At 35.9% G+C, this 19,766-nt stretch overlaps 1 protein-coding gene across 3 annotated transcripts; it reads right to left on the minus strand.

Moving 5' to 3' along the window:
* Positions 1–141: 141 nt before the first annotated feature.
* On the minus strand, positions 142–7,924 carry LOC121748407 (E3 ubiquitin-protein ligase UPL4-like). 3 transcript variants are annotated; one of them, XM_042142749.1, is made up of 18 exons: positions 7,669–7,924; positions 6,597–7,214; positions 6,357–6,467; positions 6,108–6,224; positions 5,841–6,008; positions 5,569–5,730; positions 4,982–5,134; positions 4,776–4,897; positions 3,583–4,675; positions 3,360–3,455; positions 1,955–3,166; positions 1,645–1,872; positions 1,438–1,542; positions 1,200–1,280; positions 1,022–1,090; positions 809–937; positions 639–722; positions 142–555 (listed from the first exon to the last, which is right to left on the minus strand). In XM_042142749.1, the coding sequence occupies exons 2-18, from the start codon at positions 7,200–7,202 to the stop codon at positions 490–492; spliced, it is 4,602 nt and encodes a 1,533-aa protein (XP_041998683.1). In that variant the 5' UTR covers positions 7,203–7,214; positions 7,669–7,924; the 3' UTR covers positions 142–489. The 3 variants fall into 3 exon arrangements, with proteins under 3 accessions (XP_041998683.1, XP_041998694.1, XP_041998674.1); XM_042142760.1 differs by lacking the exon at positions 7,669–7,924 and having other exon boundaries at positions 6,597–6,765; positions 6,842–6,978; XM_042142740.1 differs by having other exon boundaries at positions 6,597–7,924.
* Between the last annotated feature and the right edge of the window lie 11,842 nt (positions 7,925–19,766).

Genomic DNA, 19,766 nt, shown 5'->3' on the forward strand with positions numbered 1-19,766 from the left:
CAGTTTAGTTCGCTTTAGACTAAAATCAAAGCTTAAACCAAATAACCACCTAGTCAGGGTTAAAAGATTGTAAGAGAGAATTTTCAAATAATGCTTCATTCACTGCTAGAAAAATGGTATATAATGCAATCCAAACTAATATAAACAAGAAACTAACATGATATATTGCTTCAAGAACAAAGAAAATAGTGTAAATAAATGCAATAGGAATGAATAGCTAGATAAATACTACTCCATTTGCGCTTTCAAATGGCAAGAGTTGTAACAGAGTATTATGACCAAAGAAATCTGTACATTCACCTGGGACCTCGTAGGCTTGTGTTGAATTATTGAAGACCATACCTACATTCATCTCATAACGGAGGAAACTGCAACCACGATCATGCCCATGCCCACGCCCACGCCCACGCACCACATCTAAACCAACCAATATTTACAGCACCAGCTACTCTAAATCCCATATTCACACGCTATATATACCTCCAGAGATCACGACAGGTGGAAAGACCCTTGTCCTTCGGTTATGGCATATAATAGCTTTTCTTTCATAACTTCCTGCAAAATGCAAACTTGATATTTAAGTATTTCCATCAATGGAGGAATGAAGAAAAGACAAGCAGAAGAGAAACAGGACGAACTTTAGAAGAGTATGGAGGAAGCTTCAGATAATTAGCACATGTCATTACGCTAGGCAAGTCAGCATTGATCTCCTTGCTGCAATGCTGTTAAACAATCAAATACCAAACAAGTTGTCATTTAGTAGGCAAAATATACAACAGAATAAGCAATGAAAACCCTCAAGTCCAACCTTCCGAACAATTGTCAGTTTAGGGTTAAGAGAAGCCAGTCCCCCGTTTGGAAGCCGGGGTGCACCTGTCACAAACTGCAAGAATGCTCTTTGCTGCTCCAGATCAAACTCTAGCATGATCTCCAGTAACTGGAAGTTGTAATAATTAACAGTTAAACTACAAAGCTAAGGAATATCCAACAATTAAAGCAACCAACAAATTTATATACTTACATTCACAATTGGAGAACTGCTAATAGTGTAGCCATGGTCAAATTTGACGTGTTCCAAAAGTTCGTCCGACTGTATCAAAGAAAGTTAGGGGGTGGGGGGCTTTAGTTCTCTGCTCAGAACAAGCTTGCAACTAATAGAAGTATGTTAGATGAGTTAACAAAAAGTATAATCAGCATACATTCCACAGTACATGTTCTCCACATAGTAAACGCTCCAATTCTTCTTCTGTGAAAACCTTAAGATGTTTGATACGGAAAACCTGAAGGCCATGAAAAAGAGAGGGAAATAGTAAATATATCCACTGAAGGAATAATGTACAGCAAATAAACTGCTTTCATATGGACAAATTAAATGTGGTGATATATATCCACTGAAGGAAAATTGCCATAAACGAAGAACAGGGGGTAACAGTAAACCTGATCAAAACCCAACTTGAAAGCTTCCACTTGTCTAGAAATTCCAGATTTTACTGTCGCATCAACCATCAATGTAACATATTCCTCCAAATTATAAAGATTTACCTAATAGAAGATTCCACATACATTTGAATAAAATTAAGTATTCTATGAGGTATTAACAATATCAGAAAAATGAAATATTTTCAAAACCATGCAAAAGCTAACCATCTTCGACTGAGACTCAGAATTAAGTGCATAATCTGGATACCCCGGAAGTGTAAAATCAAGGCATAGGTCCTCAATTTTAGTGCTCCGCAGGCGCACATCGAAATCATGCACATTTTCTTCAGGATGTGATGTCAAATACTTATTCCTTTCTATAAGAGCTAGGAACTCTAACAGAGTTCTACCAAGTGCAGGATCAAATGTCTGAATATCATACAGATCAAGTTCCTACATAAAAGATGTAAAAACAATCAGATGGAAATTTGGTAAATCAAAGCATACAGGGGTTAAATACACGCAGCTTACTTACCTTTCCCAGAATAATTTTATAGAAGACCTTGGAGAATGGAAGATCTAAAATCCTACCATCTTGAAGAGCTTTGGCAACTATCTGTCCCAGAAGAGAAAACTTTCTAATCACTTCTGAGTATGTGGTGCTATTTTCTGCAGTTAACGAAGGCGACCATGGACAAGGGAAAAGTCCATAAGGAGCCACCAAAAAACCAGAATTCTCAGCCTCTGAAGAAGTTCTGCTGTGAAGAGGGACATGGTCATCTCTCCACATACCTAAGCCACTACTCTGAAACTCGCGGCAAACTAAAGTATAGAACTCCAATGTTGGACCAAGACCAGTACCCACCTCTTCACTATACACCACCTCAAGAGGAACCTTTTGGCGGGCATGAAGATCCATCATCTGGCTGGCAGATTCAAGTATGTTGTTTCGATGAACCAAAATCTTCTTGCGAGGAATGCTTCCATGATTTTGCTGCCTGCCACTGGATCCTCTAACATCATCATGTGACACTGAATGAGCCTGATGTGGCAATCGGCCTAATGCAACCAGGTAAAAATACTTGCACCTTGCTTCAAAGCTAAACAGGAAGGGGCACCAAGCGATCAACTGACTACACCAAGCAGGCATGGCCCCAGCAGAGACAGCCATAGGGTCTCGCATTTGCTGTTCTAGCTTCTCTGTTAACTTTTTGTTAACAAATTCGTTTTGGGGAACTTCATCAACAGATAAAATTAACTTATCAAAATTATCAATTCCCCCTTCCGCAAACTCAGATACTCTTGCTCGATACATCAGATAAAATCTCAATCTATTGATGCCTTCCATCCTTTTCAGAAGGGATAATATATCATAAGTCGGGCCAGACTTACCCAAGTCTTCTTCAGAAGAAAATATGCAAGTAAAATAGGGAGAGTTAAAAAAAGAGGTTCTTCTACATAAGAAAGAAGATAGAGCCTCATCATGACTATGTTTGGAATAACTTGGTTTCTCTGTCATATCTCTTCTGTAAGTTACTTTGTGTGTACGACTCCACAGGCTTGCACTGAGGATATTATTGTGTCCAGCTTCAGTTTGCTGTTCAAGAATGGATTGATACAGTGTCAGTTTTCGGTTTAGTAGCTGTCCTTCCAAATAAAATAGCAAGTTCGAGGAAGTGTGATCATCATCCATGTTGGAAACACCACCATCCTGCAAATGATTATGCTCCTCTTCCTCATCATGAACCTTGAACAAAAGTCGGTAAAAAGATTATAATTATTCTACTGATACTACAAAATAGCAGAGTAATACTTACATTAACATGGTCAAGTGAAACTAAATTGAAAAGCACACTAAAGACTATAAGTCATGGAGGGGAAACAGAAAGAATGAATAAGGATGCAAAGACAAAGCAACCATCAAGAAGTAGAAAACATACTGTTTGAACATTGACTGTATCTGCTGAGTCCACGGCTTTTTCTGGAGAGCTGGATGTCTCTGCGGGTGTAGACAGCACCAGATTGGGGTTTCCCTCCTGCAAGGAGGAAATTGAGGAAAAGTTAATTGCCATGACTCATGTCCAATGTATTATCAGGTCCATTAAGCAGGCAGCCACAAAGATCTCACAAGCTAGTCAGCATGAATTAAAGACAAGGATAAACCTGCGCTTTCAGAACATCAACTAGCATTTCTGCTCTTTTTATTTGGGAAGAGCTAGAGTCTGGTGAATGAGAGCATGAGCCACCTTTCTCCTCTAAATCTTCAGACTCCATTTTCAGATTCTTAGTTTTTCTACTTTTCACCCTAGGCAGCAAATATCCTTCAATCTCATCAAGAGGTACGAAGGGGTCAACATTGACAACATCTTCTACATAATCCTGTAGACAGGTTTCCAGACTTTCCTTCACAAACTGCACTTTCAGACATGGATAAGAAGTACAATGCCCATATGGAATAGTGGCATAAGAGTTCCTTCGCTTATATGTATGGCTTGAGATGATAGGGAAACCTTCAACTGAAGAAAGAGCGCTTTGTAATCTCTGTACTATGCTTAGGAGTGGAGATTCGTTCCGAGCTGGGTCAGCACTAGTCAATAATAGTCGTCCAATAACCTCAAATCTTTTTTCCGCAATATATGAGTATTTTTCCACATATTCTCTTTTAAAAAGATTGATAGCATTTGTTAGGTAACAAACAAATGCTTTTATAATTCCACTCTCCAAAAACTCAAACGTGGAGATAGAATCTTTTTCATTAAGCTCTGAGATTATTTGGTGCAATAGATTGAAAATGTCTTCTTCCTGCTGACTAGATGTTGCATCCTCCACTGACTTGTTTAATAGAGTTGTTAATGCAGTGGATAATGTTCTAAGCTTCTGAAGAATATCAGTTACTCCTTTCTCGGGGTTCACCGATTCAGTTTCAAAGTAAGTGGCCCATATATACTTTGCTAGATTCTGAACAGTATCATTCTGAAGTGTGCATGTCCTGTTTTCTGGTGACTCTGAAGAATGGCATGTATCAAATGCAAAACATGGGCATCTTTGCACGGCTCTTGAAGCTATACCATCAGAAATAGGAGGGATGTTCGAATGTTTATCTGGAGAGAGTAGCCCATATATGGCAAAAAGAACACCTTCCTTTACAAAGGAATTCAAGTATATGTGCGGAAGCTTGAGCATTATAGTATCAACAATCTGAAGGGCTAATAATACCACATGGTGCTCTTTTCTTGCAAACACTCCAGCCAAAAAGCTGATATTCAATGAAATTAACAGGATTAGGTTTAGAAAAGAGAACAAAAAAAATGTAGACAGTTGGGTTCATTATAACATAGAGAAGAAAACTCGTTCACCTTGAAAAGTTGGCAGTTTGTAGCAAACTACGAAGCGCATCAGATGAGCTGAAATGAACTAACTTACTGATAACAGAAAGACAGCCGTAACATATAAACAGATTCACACCAGAACTGACCACCTGCTTGGGGGTGAAAATGATAAGTATGACTACGGAGGGAAATGAGTCAGCAAACAATTTTAGTAAGATATGGCAGATATCAACCTGAATTAAGATATGGAGTAAATCAACTCCAAACTTATGCAGAATATCAGGATGCTTCGAAAGAAAAGCTTCTTTATCTGTCTTCTGTTGATTGTCCACTTCAGCAGTAATTGTTGGGAGAAGCTCATTCAATAATTTTAAAACTTCATTTATCTGAAAATTAAGATAGCAAGGACACATGACTACTGTATAAAATATAATGATTAATGACCCCAATGTCAAATAAAATCTTTTGTAGCTAAGTACAACTGATAACACCTTATAAAGCAAGAACAAGAAAAACTATCCCCACAAAAGCTGACGCAAATAAGTATACACTTCAAACTAATAGAGGTTGCCAGGGTAATTGACATTAGACTTTTAATTCTAGTATGTAGGAAGTGGCACACCAAGTACTGGCCCAAAACATTTGACCATAGAACCAACTTCTAAACGACCCTCATCGCCTTTCTTCAAATATTGAATGAATAAGTAGTTAGGATACAAGAGGACATTTGCATTTTAACTATGAGGAGACACAAGCAACAAGACAGATACAATTCAAATGTGTGTGTGTGTGTGTGAGAGAGAGAGAGAGAGTAGCCGACCTGGCTCTGATGCCCATCCACCAGAGAGGTAGACTGCATTCCATGTGCAAGATCATATGTAGATAGCATATCCTTAACAATGGTGCTTATGTTGAGCTCAAAAAGTGTCCTAAAAGCAACAGTAGATCCAGTAGCCAACTTGATGAGTAACCCTATCAAGCCCTGCCAACCAAATCATGAACTTTTTCATTCACAAAACATAAAATTGAGAAACACCACAACTCCCTACCAAAAATTGGTTTGTACTTGAGAAAAAGAGAAACTTTGCTTACAATGTATGTTGGTTGGGATAGGGTTGTTCGACTGTTTAACCCTATAAGATGCAAGGTATGCTCAACCAATCCATGCTTGCAGATGTCATCCAGCATATGAGTAGAAGTTGTAGAACGAGAAGCATGCTCCCCAATTTTAATTAAGCTAGTGGCAACACTCTCAACAAGCTAATACAAAGCCACAAATAAGTTCAAAGGATTAAATACTAGAAAATGAAATACTACAGCCAAAAATTTGTCATGAATGAAATTTTGCAAAATGAATACCTGTCTATCTTCATACTGGAGAAGATTGCACAAAATTGGAACTGCCTCCATGAAAAGTGGCGGAGATTCAGAAGACAGTTTCTTACATATATTTACCACAGTAGACAGTGCAACCCTCTAGCATCCAAGAAAGCAAAGAAAATTAAGTGGAAAAGGCATCCTCATATCAAATGTCATAATAGAGTAATGAGGTCATGAATTCTTCAGTAAAGAAGTAAGTATTTAGTATAATGGTGCTAACTTAAGTACCTGTACGCTAGTTGAAAAAAAGTCAATATAACCTAAAACAGCCATCATAGCGCCAGATTGTAAGCAAGCAACTGGCTGTTCGCGTGATATTTTCTCTAATGCTTGCAAGCACTACATTGAGAACAGAGCACACAAATGCCAAACTTTAAATTTGTAGAAAAGAAAGGAGGATGTAATACCACCACTGATAGTTAGTACAATAATTAAAATAAGTATCCACTTAAAGTTTCAGCAGCATACTTGTTCTGCCACATCCAAGTATTCAATGGCCATTAAACGTTGACAAAGGACTGGAACAGCATCGTGTCTCACAATAAAAATTGAGGATCGAGGATGAACGTCGCACAAATAAGTTATGGCTCTTATAGCCAGAAGCATTATATCTGGATTGCTCTCATGCCTTGCCAATCTAACAAGGAGAGGTGAAAAAGAGTCGACCATTGGACTTGACAAAGAACTATCACTACAAAAGGACAGCAACTCACATAGCTCAGTGAGTTGAGCCAACTGGCCTGATTCCTCAACCTCCTCACTCAAACCTAACAGAACTGTCTTAAACTTGCTTTGATCACTCAATGATCGATTCCTATAGTAGTCATGGATGCTATTATCTGAATCGCAAGAGCCATCTGCGAGTTCCTTCTCTCCGTCACCTTCTGATCTAGTTGATCCAGAAGTTGAGGACGACGTATCCATGTCAGTATCCTGGCCTTCATGAGCAGTACTCGTCAGCGTTTGAGCAGATGAATTGGAAGAACTTGGTCGGAACTCCAATGAATTGCACGCACGCTTATCTGCTGGCAATTCATCCACTTCATCATTTCTTTTTTGACCTCGACTAGCCATTAACCACGGCTACTGCGCACATAACAAAACCAACAGAATCAAACTCATTGAAAACTCACACAATATCATCAAATTCACACAGATACACACAGATGGCTAAAGCAGAACTCAAAAGAATTGTGTTATCCGACATATTTATTCAGCATAAAAAAAACCCACATAAAAAGATCGAACTCTCTTAAGCTTGGAACTTAACTAGTTCAAACCAAAAAGAAGTTGTAAAAACAGAGAAGAAACAGAGCTTGCAGTATGATGAGTGGCCAAACACACAAATAGGCAGAGCAACCCGAAATATAAGTCTAGAATTGACTTTGCCAAACCAAAATAGTCTGATCACTCATTAACACAGTATGCAGATTAAAATCAACAACGATAAACGAGATAAAACAGAAAAACACGAGTCTTTATCAATACAAAACGTGCAAATTGTAAATTGACAAATACTACTGAACAAAAACCACAGAACCAAAATCGAAACTCTGATCAAAGCGGTGTTCAGTCAGTCATCTCTTTTTCGGTAGCTAGAGGTCTTAAAGAGCGATTGATCGTGAGAACGTTATACAAATCCTAGGGTTCTATAACGAAATTCCACCGCTAGTTGGTATTTTATAGCGTGGAAAAAGGAGTGTATGTTGTTATGTACATTATATATGCGGGTGAAGAAGTATATGTAGATACGGAAAGAGATTATAGAGAGAGATGGTGGTGATGATGATGGAAATGAGTTTTTTTTTAAATGGAAACTTAATTAATTAAGTAAATAAAATATTGTATTAACTCAGTAAACAAGATAGCTATAAAGATTTCTGTTTCCGATTAATGGTGGGTAGCCGCTTGAGACACGTGTAAGGCCACGATCTAAGGAGAGCTTTTCGGGTTTTTGTTTGTGCGGCATACTTAGTTTTATCTGGGCTGGGCTGGGCTGGGCTGGGCTGGGCTACTCATGTCTATCCTCAGGTGTAAGTGTGGACCCATTACTGAAATATACTTACAATCTCGCAATAATGCAGAGAAATCAAACACATCCAAACATACATGACTTAATTGAGATGTTCAGAATTTTGATGGATTTTTTTAGTAAATTATGTTATATATAAAAACTAGGGTAAATGTGAGATTTATTTCTTAGCGGATAAATTCAAATCTTTCCGAGGATGTCACTGAAAAGAGTTCTCGCTCCAAAAATAATAAAGATTTGTTTTTAATGAGAATGTTATGCAGGCATCGAAAAATTACTAATATAACAGAAAAAGATTATAAAAGAGAAAAAAGCGCTAATCTGTTTCAGGCGAATACTATATGATTGGAGATAGATATACACAAGAAGCTTCTCACCTATCCATGTTCCTAATATTTTTGTTAAGTGTAACCAATGCATAATTGATTGGAAGTTGTTTCTGATAAGGTGTTGTTTGATTTTTTGAATTTTCGTTTTTTGGATATGGTTAGGAGTGTGGGTTATTTGGTTATCAGTTAATTGAAAAGCAACTTATATAGTCCATATCTCATCAATTTTAATATCATATGAACTATGAAGGGTTAGTTCAAAATGATTTCCAATATATTATGAACTATTGAATAGCTGAAATTGTGGTTCTACATCATGGCCTATAATTATGGAATACCCAATTTTTTATATTTATTTAACGATATACACATTGATCTACTGTGCATTGATAAATGGCTTGTTATTTGAATTTTGCAAACATTTGTTTTATTTTAAAAAAGATGAACTTGTAAATATCATATAATCACTTGGTGTATCGTGATTCCAGATTCAAAGAGACATAGGGTGGAAGAAACAGATGATTTTGTACGACCTTTGAAAAAAGCCTGAGAAGTTGAGTGCGATGGGTGGGAGGCGAAATGATGATTGAACAAATTATACAAACCTTATTGAATAGAAAAACTTAAGTACCATATATAAATAGAAACTATTCTAGTAAATAGACCAAAATATAAAAATGTGATTATTTTTCATGCAAACATAATATATACCTATATAGGGGTGCATTATAATGATAATCTCAATTTCCGTAATAATCCTATAACTAAATCTGGACCACACATTTTTAAAATCACGTGGTCTAGATTCAAACTTAGCTTTCCTTCATAAAAAAGGCGCAGAGGGTAAATATGTCATTTCGCTTATTTAATTTCTGAATTTCGCTCATGATAAAATTTACGTATCTAAATTTCGCTCATTTAAATACGTAAAATCTTATTTCCCATGATATACAGATGTATGAGGTTCAGTTACACGTATGTATGAGGTTCAGTTATACGTAAAATCTTATTTCCCATGATATACAAATTTCGCTCATTTAAATACGTAAAATCTTTTTTAAGTATCATTTTATCAGTCAAAAGTATCATTTTATCAACTCAGAGTATCATTCTATCCGGTAAAACTATCATTCTATGCAATAAACCTAACATATATCATTTTATCAGTCAAAAGTATCATTTTATCAACTCAGAGTATCATTCTATCCGGCAAAACTATCATTCTATGCAATAAACCTAACATATATCATTTTATCATTTTATCATTTTATCAACTCAGAGTATCATTCTATCCGGCAAAACTATCATTCTATGCAATAAACCTAACATATATCATTTTATCATTTTACGTGATATTTGGCGAAATTCAGAAATTAAATGAAGGAAATGACATATTAACATTTTATCAACTCAGAGTATCATTCTATCCGGCAAAACTATCCTTCTATGTAATAAACCTAACATATATCATTTTACGTGATATTTGGCGAAATTCAGAAATTAAATGAGGGAAATGACATATTTACCCCCGCACTTTTTTTTGTGAAGTAAATCTAAGTTTGAATCTCAACCACAAGATTAGAAAATATGTGTAGTTCAGATTTGGTTATAGGGTTATTACGTGATTTAGGGGTTATCATATGATCACAACTCTACATATATATATATATAGGGTAGTGTTAATCTCCTTTTCATCCCTTAGATTTAAGTTCCTTCTTAATTGGAACCGTTAGATTTGAGGGATGGACGATCCGGATGAGAAGCTTACTAATGATCCCGTGTTGCATTATTATGCTCATTCTGTGCATTATATGGGTATAATTGTAAAACAACAATGAATTAAAATGGAATGGGCGAGATTTCAGCAGGATTTTCATTGACGTTCCATCTAGTCACTCCCTCTCTCACTCCAACCGTCACAATCCTCAACGCAGAATCAAAATTTCGTCTCCCTCAATTCCCCCCTTTTCCAAACCCTAGCCGCCTGCGAATCACAGACGAAACCACACTTCCTTCGCCCGCGACCATCAAGTTCAAATCGACAACAAGGTAGGGTTTCAATGCTTCAGTTTTTCGTAATACACAGTGTTAATCGACGATTTTCACCGCCGGATCGACGATTCAATGTTTTCTCCCAAACAATATCACGTTTTTCAAACTCTTTTTTTTCGAGAATTTTCATAAATCTAAGAATCGTTTTTTATTTTGTTAGGGTTATGTACATTATTAAAGTTTGTAGTTAATGACTGGTTTACTATTGTCTATTGAGCGATTTGATAGTGAAAATCGTATCCAATTTTGATTTGTGGTTCGTCTCACAGATCTGCAATGACGAAGAGAGGCATGCCTATCAAAAGCCAACCAACCCAGGCTGCAGGTGAGCAATTACTTGCGTTTGCTTGTATATTTTTTGGATTATTTATACATTATTGTACGGAGTGGTGTACATTATGGTTCTTGGTGGAAGTTAAATGACTATGTTTCGAAAAAAAACTGTAAATGACTGAACATTGTATTCAAGTTCGTGCATTATTTGATTAAAATTGTACATTATTGTAGGGAATAGTGTGCATTATTCATTTGTGCATTATTTGATGTCATTACTAGATTATTATAGGTAGTTGTGTACAAATATTTTTGTTGTTTAATTTTCAGTTGTGCATTATTTCCTGCCATATGTACATTATTGTAGGGAGTGGTGTACATTATGTTTTTTGTATATGCATCGGTTTTATACAACGTCAATGGTTGAGATAATGTAATATTCATTGGTGCATTATTTGTTTCCTTTTAAACATTATACAGTTAATATTGTGCATTATATAATATACATGCAATACATTATTGATTTTTGAACAGCAGTGAAGCAGCCGAGGGTGGACATTGACGAAGCGGTGTATGGAGCAAGTTTAACTTACTCCCCAAGGGTTTAGCAATCCCGTGGGCTAGGGTGTACTATGGAGTAAGTAACACAACCGTCGGCACAGTCCACGAGTTCCAGTCATACCTCTAGGGTTTAGATATCATCAACGTTAGGGAGTAGTTTTAACTAATAAACATTATGTAAAAATATTTTCGTGTAATGTATTTTATTGACCCAGTAATGGACGATATGTGTCCTGTAATGGATATGTTTCAGAGACGTTTTTGTTCTGATTTTATGAGTAGTTTTAACTTATTAACATAATTTGAAAATATTTCAGTGTAATGGATTTTATTTACTCAGTAATGGACGATTTGTGTCCTATAATGTATATGTGTATGAGACGCTTTTGTTCTGATTGAATGAGTAGTTTTAAAAAATGAAATTTAATTCATGTTGTGGTGCTATAACCTAGCCCCATGTGTTGCTAAACCCAAGGGGAATTATTCAAACTCTCTGCCCTTTGTGATGGTTCCGTTTGTGAGTGGGTACCACAACATAGCCCCATGGATTGCTAAACCCAAAGGGCAAGAATTCAATTTCCTTTCAACATTATTCTCTCCAATCTGTACATTATTCACTGATTCGTGCGCAATATTAGATACTATTGGTACATTATTTGTTGTACCAAATCTTAAACGCATTAAAAAATAAAATTGAATTCTTGTAGTGGTGCTATAACCTAGCCCCATGGGTTGCTAAACCCAAGGGGAATGATTCAAACTCTCTTCCCTTTGTGATGGTTCCGTTTGTGAGTGGGTACTACAACCTAGCCCCATAGATTGCTAAACCCAAAGGGCATGAATTCACTTTCCTTTCAACATTATTCTCTTCAATCTGTGCATTATTCAATGATCCGTACACATTATTAGATACTTTTGGTACATTATTTGCTGTAACAAATCTTAATGTGAAAATATTTCAGTGTAATGGATTTTATTTACTCAGTAATGGACGATTTGTGTCCTATAATGTATATGTGTATGAGACGCTTTTGTTCTGATTGTATGAGTAGTTTTAAAAAATGAAATTTAATTCATGTTGTGGTGCTATAACCTAGCCCCGTGGGTTGCTAAACCTAAGGGGAATAATTCAAACTCTCTGCCCTTTGTGATGATTCCGTTTGTGAGTGGTTACCACAACCTAGCCCCATGGATTGCTAAACCCAACGGACAAGAATTCAATTTCCTTTCAACATTATTCTCTCCAATCTGTACATTATTCACTGATTCATGCACATTATTAGATACTATTGGTACATTATTTGTTGTACCAAATCTTAAACACATTAAAAAATAAAATTGAATTCTTGTGGTAGTGCTATAACCTAGCCACATGGGTTGCTAAACCCAAGGGGAATGATTCAAACTCTCTTCCATTTGTGATGGTTCCGTTTGTGAGTGGGTACTACAACCTAGCCCCATAGATTGCTAAACCCAAAGGGCATGAATTCAATTTCATTTCAACATTATTCTCTTCAATCTGTGCATTATTCAATGATCCGTGCACATTATTAGATACTTTTGGTACATTATTTGCTGTAACAAATCCTAATGTGAAAATATTTCAGTGTAATGGATTTTATTTACTCAGTAATGGACGATTTGTGTCCTATAATGTATATGTGTATGAGACACTTTTGTTCTGATAGTATGAGTAGTTTTAAAAAATGAAATTTAATTCATGTTGTGGTGCTATAACCTAGCCCTATGGGTTGCTAAACCCAAGGGGAATGATTCAAACTCTCTTCCCTTTGTGATGGTTCCGTTTGTGAGTGGGTACTACAACCTAGCCCCATATATTGCTAAACCCAAAGGGCATGAATTCAATTTCCTTTCAACATTATTCTCTTCAATCTGTGCATTATTCAATGATCCGTGCACATTATTAGATACTTTTGGTACATTATTTGCTGTAATACAATGAAGAATTAACTAAATTACTTTCTTATTGTTAAAAAAATGAAACCAATCGAGGAATACTTCCAGAAGTCGGGTTTAGGCGAGAAACTACTCCACCATACGTGTTCAACGTAGAAAATCGAGTCATGTATGTGAGAGAAGAAAAAGAAATTACGAAGGAATACGAAATAAAAACAAACTAAAATGTCTTCTTCCCTAATTGAAAACACCAAAACTTATGAAGGAAATCAATAGTAGCTTCTCAAAATTATGGCAGACGAATGGAATTTGAGTTTTGTGATTTGCAACAATGTAAACCGTGAAAATGGAGGAGAGAAGAATTAAATATGGAAAATAAATTAGAAAATATACTTACCAAACTTAATGGAGAGAATTATGGAATTGAAATAACCGCTGCAAAAAAACTCTCCCAACAATGCTTTTTTCGAATTAATTTAATAATATAAATAATGAAAACAAGCTTAAATTTCGGCCATCAGATCTTGAAAATAGAGGGCCAAGATTGAGAAGGACAATAGAAAAAAAATGGGAAAAGGATATGATCATATCCACACACACACATATATATATATATATATATATATATATATATATATAGGTGTGTGATCAATTACTAACTTTTTACACTAATAACTAATAACTAAATATCAATTTTGTATGTTAAAAATATCAACACAAAGACATAAATTTATCAATCTTTCTTGTGTTGATAAATTATGTCTTTGTGTTGATATTTAAATTTACATGTTGTATTGATATAATTATGTCTTTGTGTTGATAATTTTAATACACAAAATTGAAAGTTATTAGTTATTACTGTAAATTAGTTAGCACACTAACGCAACCCTATATATATATATATATATATGAGAGCCTTATTATCCTATTCATCCCTTAGATTTAAGTTTCTTCTAAATATGGAACGTTAGATCTGATGCATCAAGGGACCGGATGGACTCTTGATTTTTAAACCCGTGTTGCATTATAGGGAGGATTCTGTGCATTATAAGGGTAAACTAGTAAAAATACACCATGGAAACCGCCAGAAACGGAATGTGCTAAATTTAAGCGGGCAATTCATACACCCTTCCACCAAGAACCATAATGTACACCACTTCGTACAATAATGTATAAATAATCCAAAAAATATACAAGCAAACGCAAGTAAATGCTCACCTGCTGCCTGGGTTGGTTGGCTTTTGATAGGCATGCCTCTCTTCGTCATTGCAGATCTGTGAGACGAACCACAAATCAAAATTGGATACGATTTTCACTATCAAATCGCTCAATAGATAATAGTAAACCAGTCATTAACTACAAACTTTAATAATGTACATAACCCTAACAAAATAAAAAACGATTCTTAGATTTATGAAAATTCTCGAAAAAAATGAGTTTGAAAAACGTGATATTGTTTGGGAGAAAACATTGAATCGTCGATCCGACGGTGAAAATCGTCGATTAACACTGTGTATTACGAAAAACTGAAGCATTGAAACCCTACCTTGTTGTCGATTTGAACTTGATGGTCGCGGGCGAAGGAAGTGTGGTTTCGTCTGTGATTCGCAGGCGGCTAGGGTTTGGAAAAGGGGGGAATTGATGGAGACGAAATTTTGATTCTGCGTTGAGGATTGTGACGGTTGGAGTGAGAGAGGGAGTGACTAGATGGAACGTCAATGAAAATCCTGCTGAAATCTCGCCCATTCCATTTTAATTCATTGTTGTTTTACAATTATACCCATATAATGCACAGAATGAGCATAATAATGCAACACGGGATCATTAGTAAGCTTCTCATCCGGATCATCCATCCCTCAAATCTAACGGTTCCAATTAAGAAGGAACTTAAATCTAAGGGAGGAAAAGGAGATTAACACTACCCTATATATGAGAGCCTTATTATCCTATTCATCCCTTAGATTTAAGTTTCTTCTAAATATGGAACGTTAGATCTGATGCATCAAGGGACCGGATGGACTCTTGTTTTTTAAACCCGTGTTGCATTATAGGGAGGATTCTGTGCATTATAAGGGTAAACTAGTAAAAATACACCATGGAAACCGCCAGAAACGAAATGTGCTAAATTTAAGCGGGCAATTGATACACCCTTCCATCGACTCATTCTCTCTCATTCCAGACGCTCAAACATCCTCTCCACTCTTCTTCCTTTCTGTCTCCCCATCTTCCACTAAAGGTGAAACCCTAGTCGCCACCACCATCAAATTCCGTCGTTTTAACCATCCTACTCCGACGCAAAATTTGTCTTCACTCTTCTGGATTCCGTCTACCCATCCTCCACCAAACTTCGAACCCTAACCGACGCCATCGTTGTCGCCGTTTTCGACAAGGTATGGTTGAAAAAGAGTTCTTGTTGATTAATTGAAACCGGTAGTCGACGCTAGACCCCCACTAGTGGTCGATTTCATTATTTTAAACACGAACATCATGGATTTTAAGATCCATTTGCTTGCGACTTTCTGTAATCAGTGATTGGTTGTCGTTTTGGTTATGGTTTTCTCTTACTCCGAAAACTGTAAATTTTGTCTGGCTTACAATGGTGGAATCGGTGATTTGATCTGTTGTTTTGTGACAGATTTACAATGACAAAGAGAGGTCGTCCGTCTCGCTCTCAACCAACACAGGCTGCAGGTAACCAAGGAATTTGTTTGCGTGTGTAATTTCGTCAGTAGTTGTAATACTGGTTTGTGCATTATTCGAATGCTTTGATACATGATTAAATCTGGGCGTACACATTATTTATCGTGTGGTTTTTCCGATTATGTGCTTGTATACATAGGACTTTAACTCAGTGAAGTATCAATGTGGGCGTTAATTGATTAAAATTTTACATTATATATGTTCTGGGATGCATTATTTGTCTAGTAATTGGCATTATTTCTCTGTTTACTGGCTGGTGTGGGAAAAACAGTGATTGGAATATAAATATGTGCATTATTTGCAATGTATTAGACATTATCAGAATTATTGTGCACATGAGTGAATTGCCGCTTTTGTCATTATCAGTCGGGTGGTTTTACGATTTTTAAGTGGTTTTATACATCGGAGATTAACTTAGTGAAGTATCAACGTGCGCATTAGTTGATTAAAAATTTACATTATTTATGTTCTGGGATGCATTATTTTTCCAATATGTTGCATTATGTGTTTGTTCACTGGCTGGTGTGGGAAAATTGGTGAATGGAAGATTAATATGTGCATTATTCGATTGAGGATGTACATTATATATGAAGTAGTTATCATTATTTGCAATGTTGTAGGCATTATGAGAATTATTGTGCATATGAGTGAATTGCTGCTGACCATAACTCTAAAGTTTGCATGTACATTATTTGTGTGAAACTGTACATTATTCCTTTGGTAATGTACATTATTTATTTGGTACTACACATTAGTTGTCATTTATTATGCAACATTCGATTGACTATACCCATTGTGTCTGTAGTAGTATATATTATTTACCTTGTACTATGCATTATAAGATTTTATGTATAATTGATTGAAAGGGTAGTAAGTAGAGTTTAAAAATATGCTTTGAATTTATTTTCTTGTGCATTATTTTAATGAATATGTGCATTCTGTAACCAGTTTTATGCATTATATAGCAAATATTATGCTTTATTCTGATTGTAATAATAAAATTATGATGTTTTATGTTGATGATTCCATATCAGTGCTGATGCTCTGACTCAACCATGTGATGGTTATGAGCCTCGTTGAACTCCTGGATAATATAACCTGGTAATCCTGCTTCAGAGAAAAACTTGAACTATATACTCGCTTTACAACCACAACGCTTGGATAACTGTATGCGCTTGATAGAGAAACCAGACCGTGCATTCAATTGGTCATCTTCGTCCGACTTCTTCTTGCCTTCCCTATTGCATACAACGTAATACCAGGTTGTGACATCGTCCACCTTCCTCATCGCTTGTTTGCGCGTATCAAAACCAACAGCGCGGGCATATACATCGTAAAAAGCGAAAGCGAAATCCAGGGATTGGAATTTCTGACCGACGACGGGCTTCAACTCAGGAGTACATTCAGGTACAACCACCACTGTACATAAACGAAAATAAGAAGGGCTTAGTAGACATGTACATTACAGGTCATGTTTCGACCATTACTTAACATAAGACAACTAGTCCGGGGACGGGATTATATCAAAAGCATCGTGTAATAACTGCAACTCGTGGTCTTTAGTAATGATTTTATTAATGAGTACATATTACACCCTATCCCTTATGTTTGCCTAAACCCTTAGGCAAAACAAGCAACATGCGCCGACCATGCAAACACGACACAACTTAACTTAAACTGGTCAGGATAAATGTGCATTACGGATCACAACTGATGCATTATAGAACCTAAACTAACAATTATACTATATAATATGTACATTACGTGTACCAGTTACAAAATACTGCCTAGCCGCTACGATTGTGCAACCCTAGATGAATGACTGCAGCTCGCGTACTTTGACAACGTTTTTAAGACTTAGAACATACTACACCCTAGCCTCAGGGATTGCTAAACCCTTTGGTAAAACAACAACCGTGCGACGAACATTCAAACACGGCCACACATACGATAGCCTAATCCACCAAATCTGAATTTCTGTGAAACAGTATGAGTACAAATCGTTGCAACGGATAAAATATGTACCTTCTTCCATTTTTCAGCAAAACAAAGCACCGACGAAGCGCTCCAAGAAATCGGAGACGTCCGCCACAAATACACAAACGGTATTCCTCACTAAACAAAACCAGCGGTGAACTTTAGACGTAATGATATCAATGGAGTATAGATGCATAATTTTTTGGGAGAAAAGAGATATTGAAAACGTGATCTGCAATGATAATAACCGCAGAGATTTAGGGAGAGGAAATCATGGGAGTTACCATAACAAACAACTTTGCATATACCGAATATAGCCTTTTTCGATTTTTTAATGGTTATAATTTAAATTCAGTTGGCAATATTTAGGGCCGTTAGATCTCCATATTAAAAAGAACAATAGAACAAAAGATACAAAAAGGAAATGAATACTATATATATATATATATATATATATATATATATATATATATATATATATATAGGGAGATGATCAAAACAAGTATGTGTTTAAATCCAGAAATGCAGCCCAAATGTTGGCCCTATGATTAGATGATCTAATGGTCAATAATTAAACAAAAACACGGAAGGTCATAATTAAGCAGTTTTAGGTCATATTATAAGATTTAAGTTTAATGTCATGTTAAGATCATTTTAGGTCATGCTATGTTAGTATGACCTAAACATAAACTAACAATGACCTAAACATGTCCTACGCATGATATTGCTCTGCGTTTCTGTATTTAAATCTAGTTTTGTATAGATTAAAACCATATATATATATATATATATATATATATATATATATATATATATATATATATATATATATATATATATATATATATATATAGTAGTGATCTAGAGCAAGAGCCCCTTAAACCTATAACTAGAGAACAAATCATAGCCACAAGATCAAGAAAATCAAGGGCTAATATTAATACATGTAATTTTTGAATTTAAAGAGAAATTAGTTCCCTCAATCACAAATTTACTCCATAATAACAAGGCGGGGGTATAATTGTCATTGCAGCCAAAAAACAAATAGCATAGAATCACAGTAGATTGGGAATAATTCAGAATTTATGAACAGCAATCCAAAAAATCGAGTAGTGCCACTCCCAAATCATAACAAAAACAAAAAAACTTTCGAATTCGTAACGAAATTAAAGAGAGGGAGCTTAATAGTTCTGAAATAGACAGAATTAGCATTTCGATATGCAGAATCGATGAGGAAAATTGAGAATCGAGTAAATTGACCGCAGGTGAATCTGGTTTGCTTGAGCAAGGAAGGAAATTGAGTTTTGCAGTGAACGGACTGAATTTGATTGGTAGGGAGAAGCTTGGGATGGGGCGAAGCAACGCTCGAGATGCCTCGAGCTGTGCAGAGCTTCATAGTTGAGTTCATGATCGAATTGGAAGAAGTGAGGGTTAGGTTAGTGAAAAAGTTATCTGTGAATTTGAAGCCATTATTTTTGAAGAACCCAGAGAAAAGGTGGACTTCATCCTCACCGTAACAGAGGATGATGCATTTTCACCTCTGATGTGGTAGTTGTGACGGTTGGCGGGTGGAATGGATACGGCGGCGTTGACTAGTAAAGATAGGAATGCCAAGATGATTAGGATTTTTCGAATATTCTCCATGCTTGGTGCTAGGATTTGTGAAGTGATTCACAATTTTAGAACGCTATATATTGAAATAAGTACTCTATTTCGTTTCACAAATGTGGCTAATAGTGATGTGTTTTGTTAACAAGAGTGAAGTAAAATCATGCTAATAGTGATGTGTTTTGTTAA

The sequence above is a fragment of the Salvia splendens genome, chromosome 1 (assembly GCF_004379255.2).
Source record: "Salvia splendens isolate huo1 chromosome 1, SspV2, whole genome shotgun sequence".
Lineage (NCBI taxonomy): Eukaryota > Viridiplantae > Streptophyta > Magnoliopsida > Lamiales > Lamiaceae > Salvia > Salvia splendens.

Coding starts and splice junctions, on each gene's coding strand:
- LOC121748407 (XM_042142749.1), bottom strand. CDS start 7,202: ATGGCTAGTCGAGGTCAAAAAAGAAATGATGAAGTGGATGAATTGCCA. Junction 4,898..4,981: donor TACTCCATATCTTAATTCAG/GTTGATATCTGC, acceptor ACCCCCAAGCAG/GTGGTCAGTTCTGGTGTGAA. Junction 723..808: donor AACTGACAATTGTTCGGAAG/GTTGGACTTGAG, acceptor ATTGTTTAACAG/CATTGCAGCAAGGAGATCAA.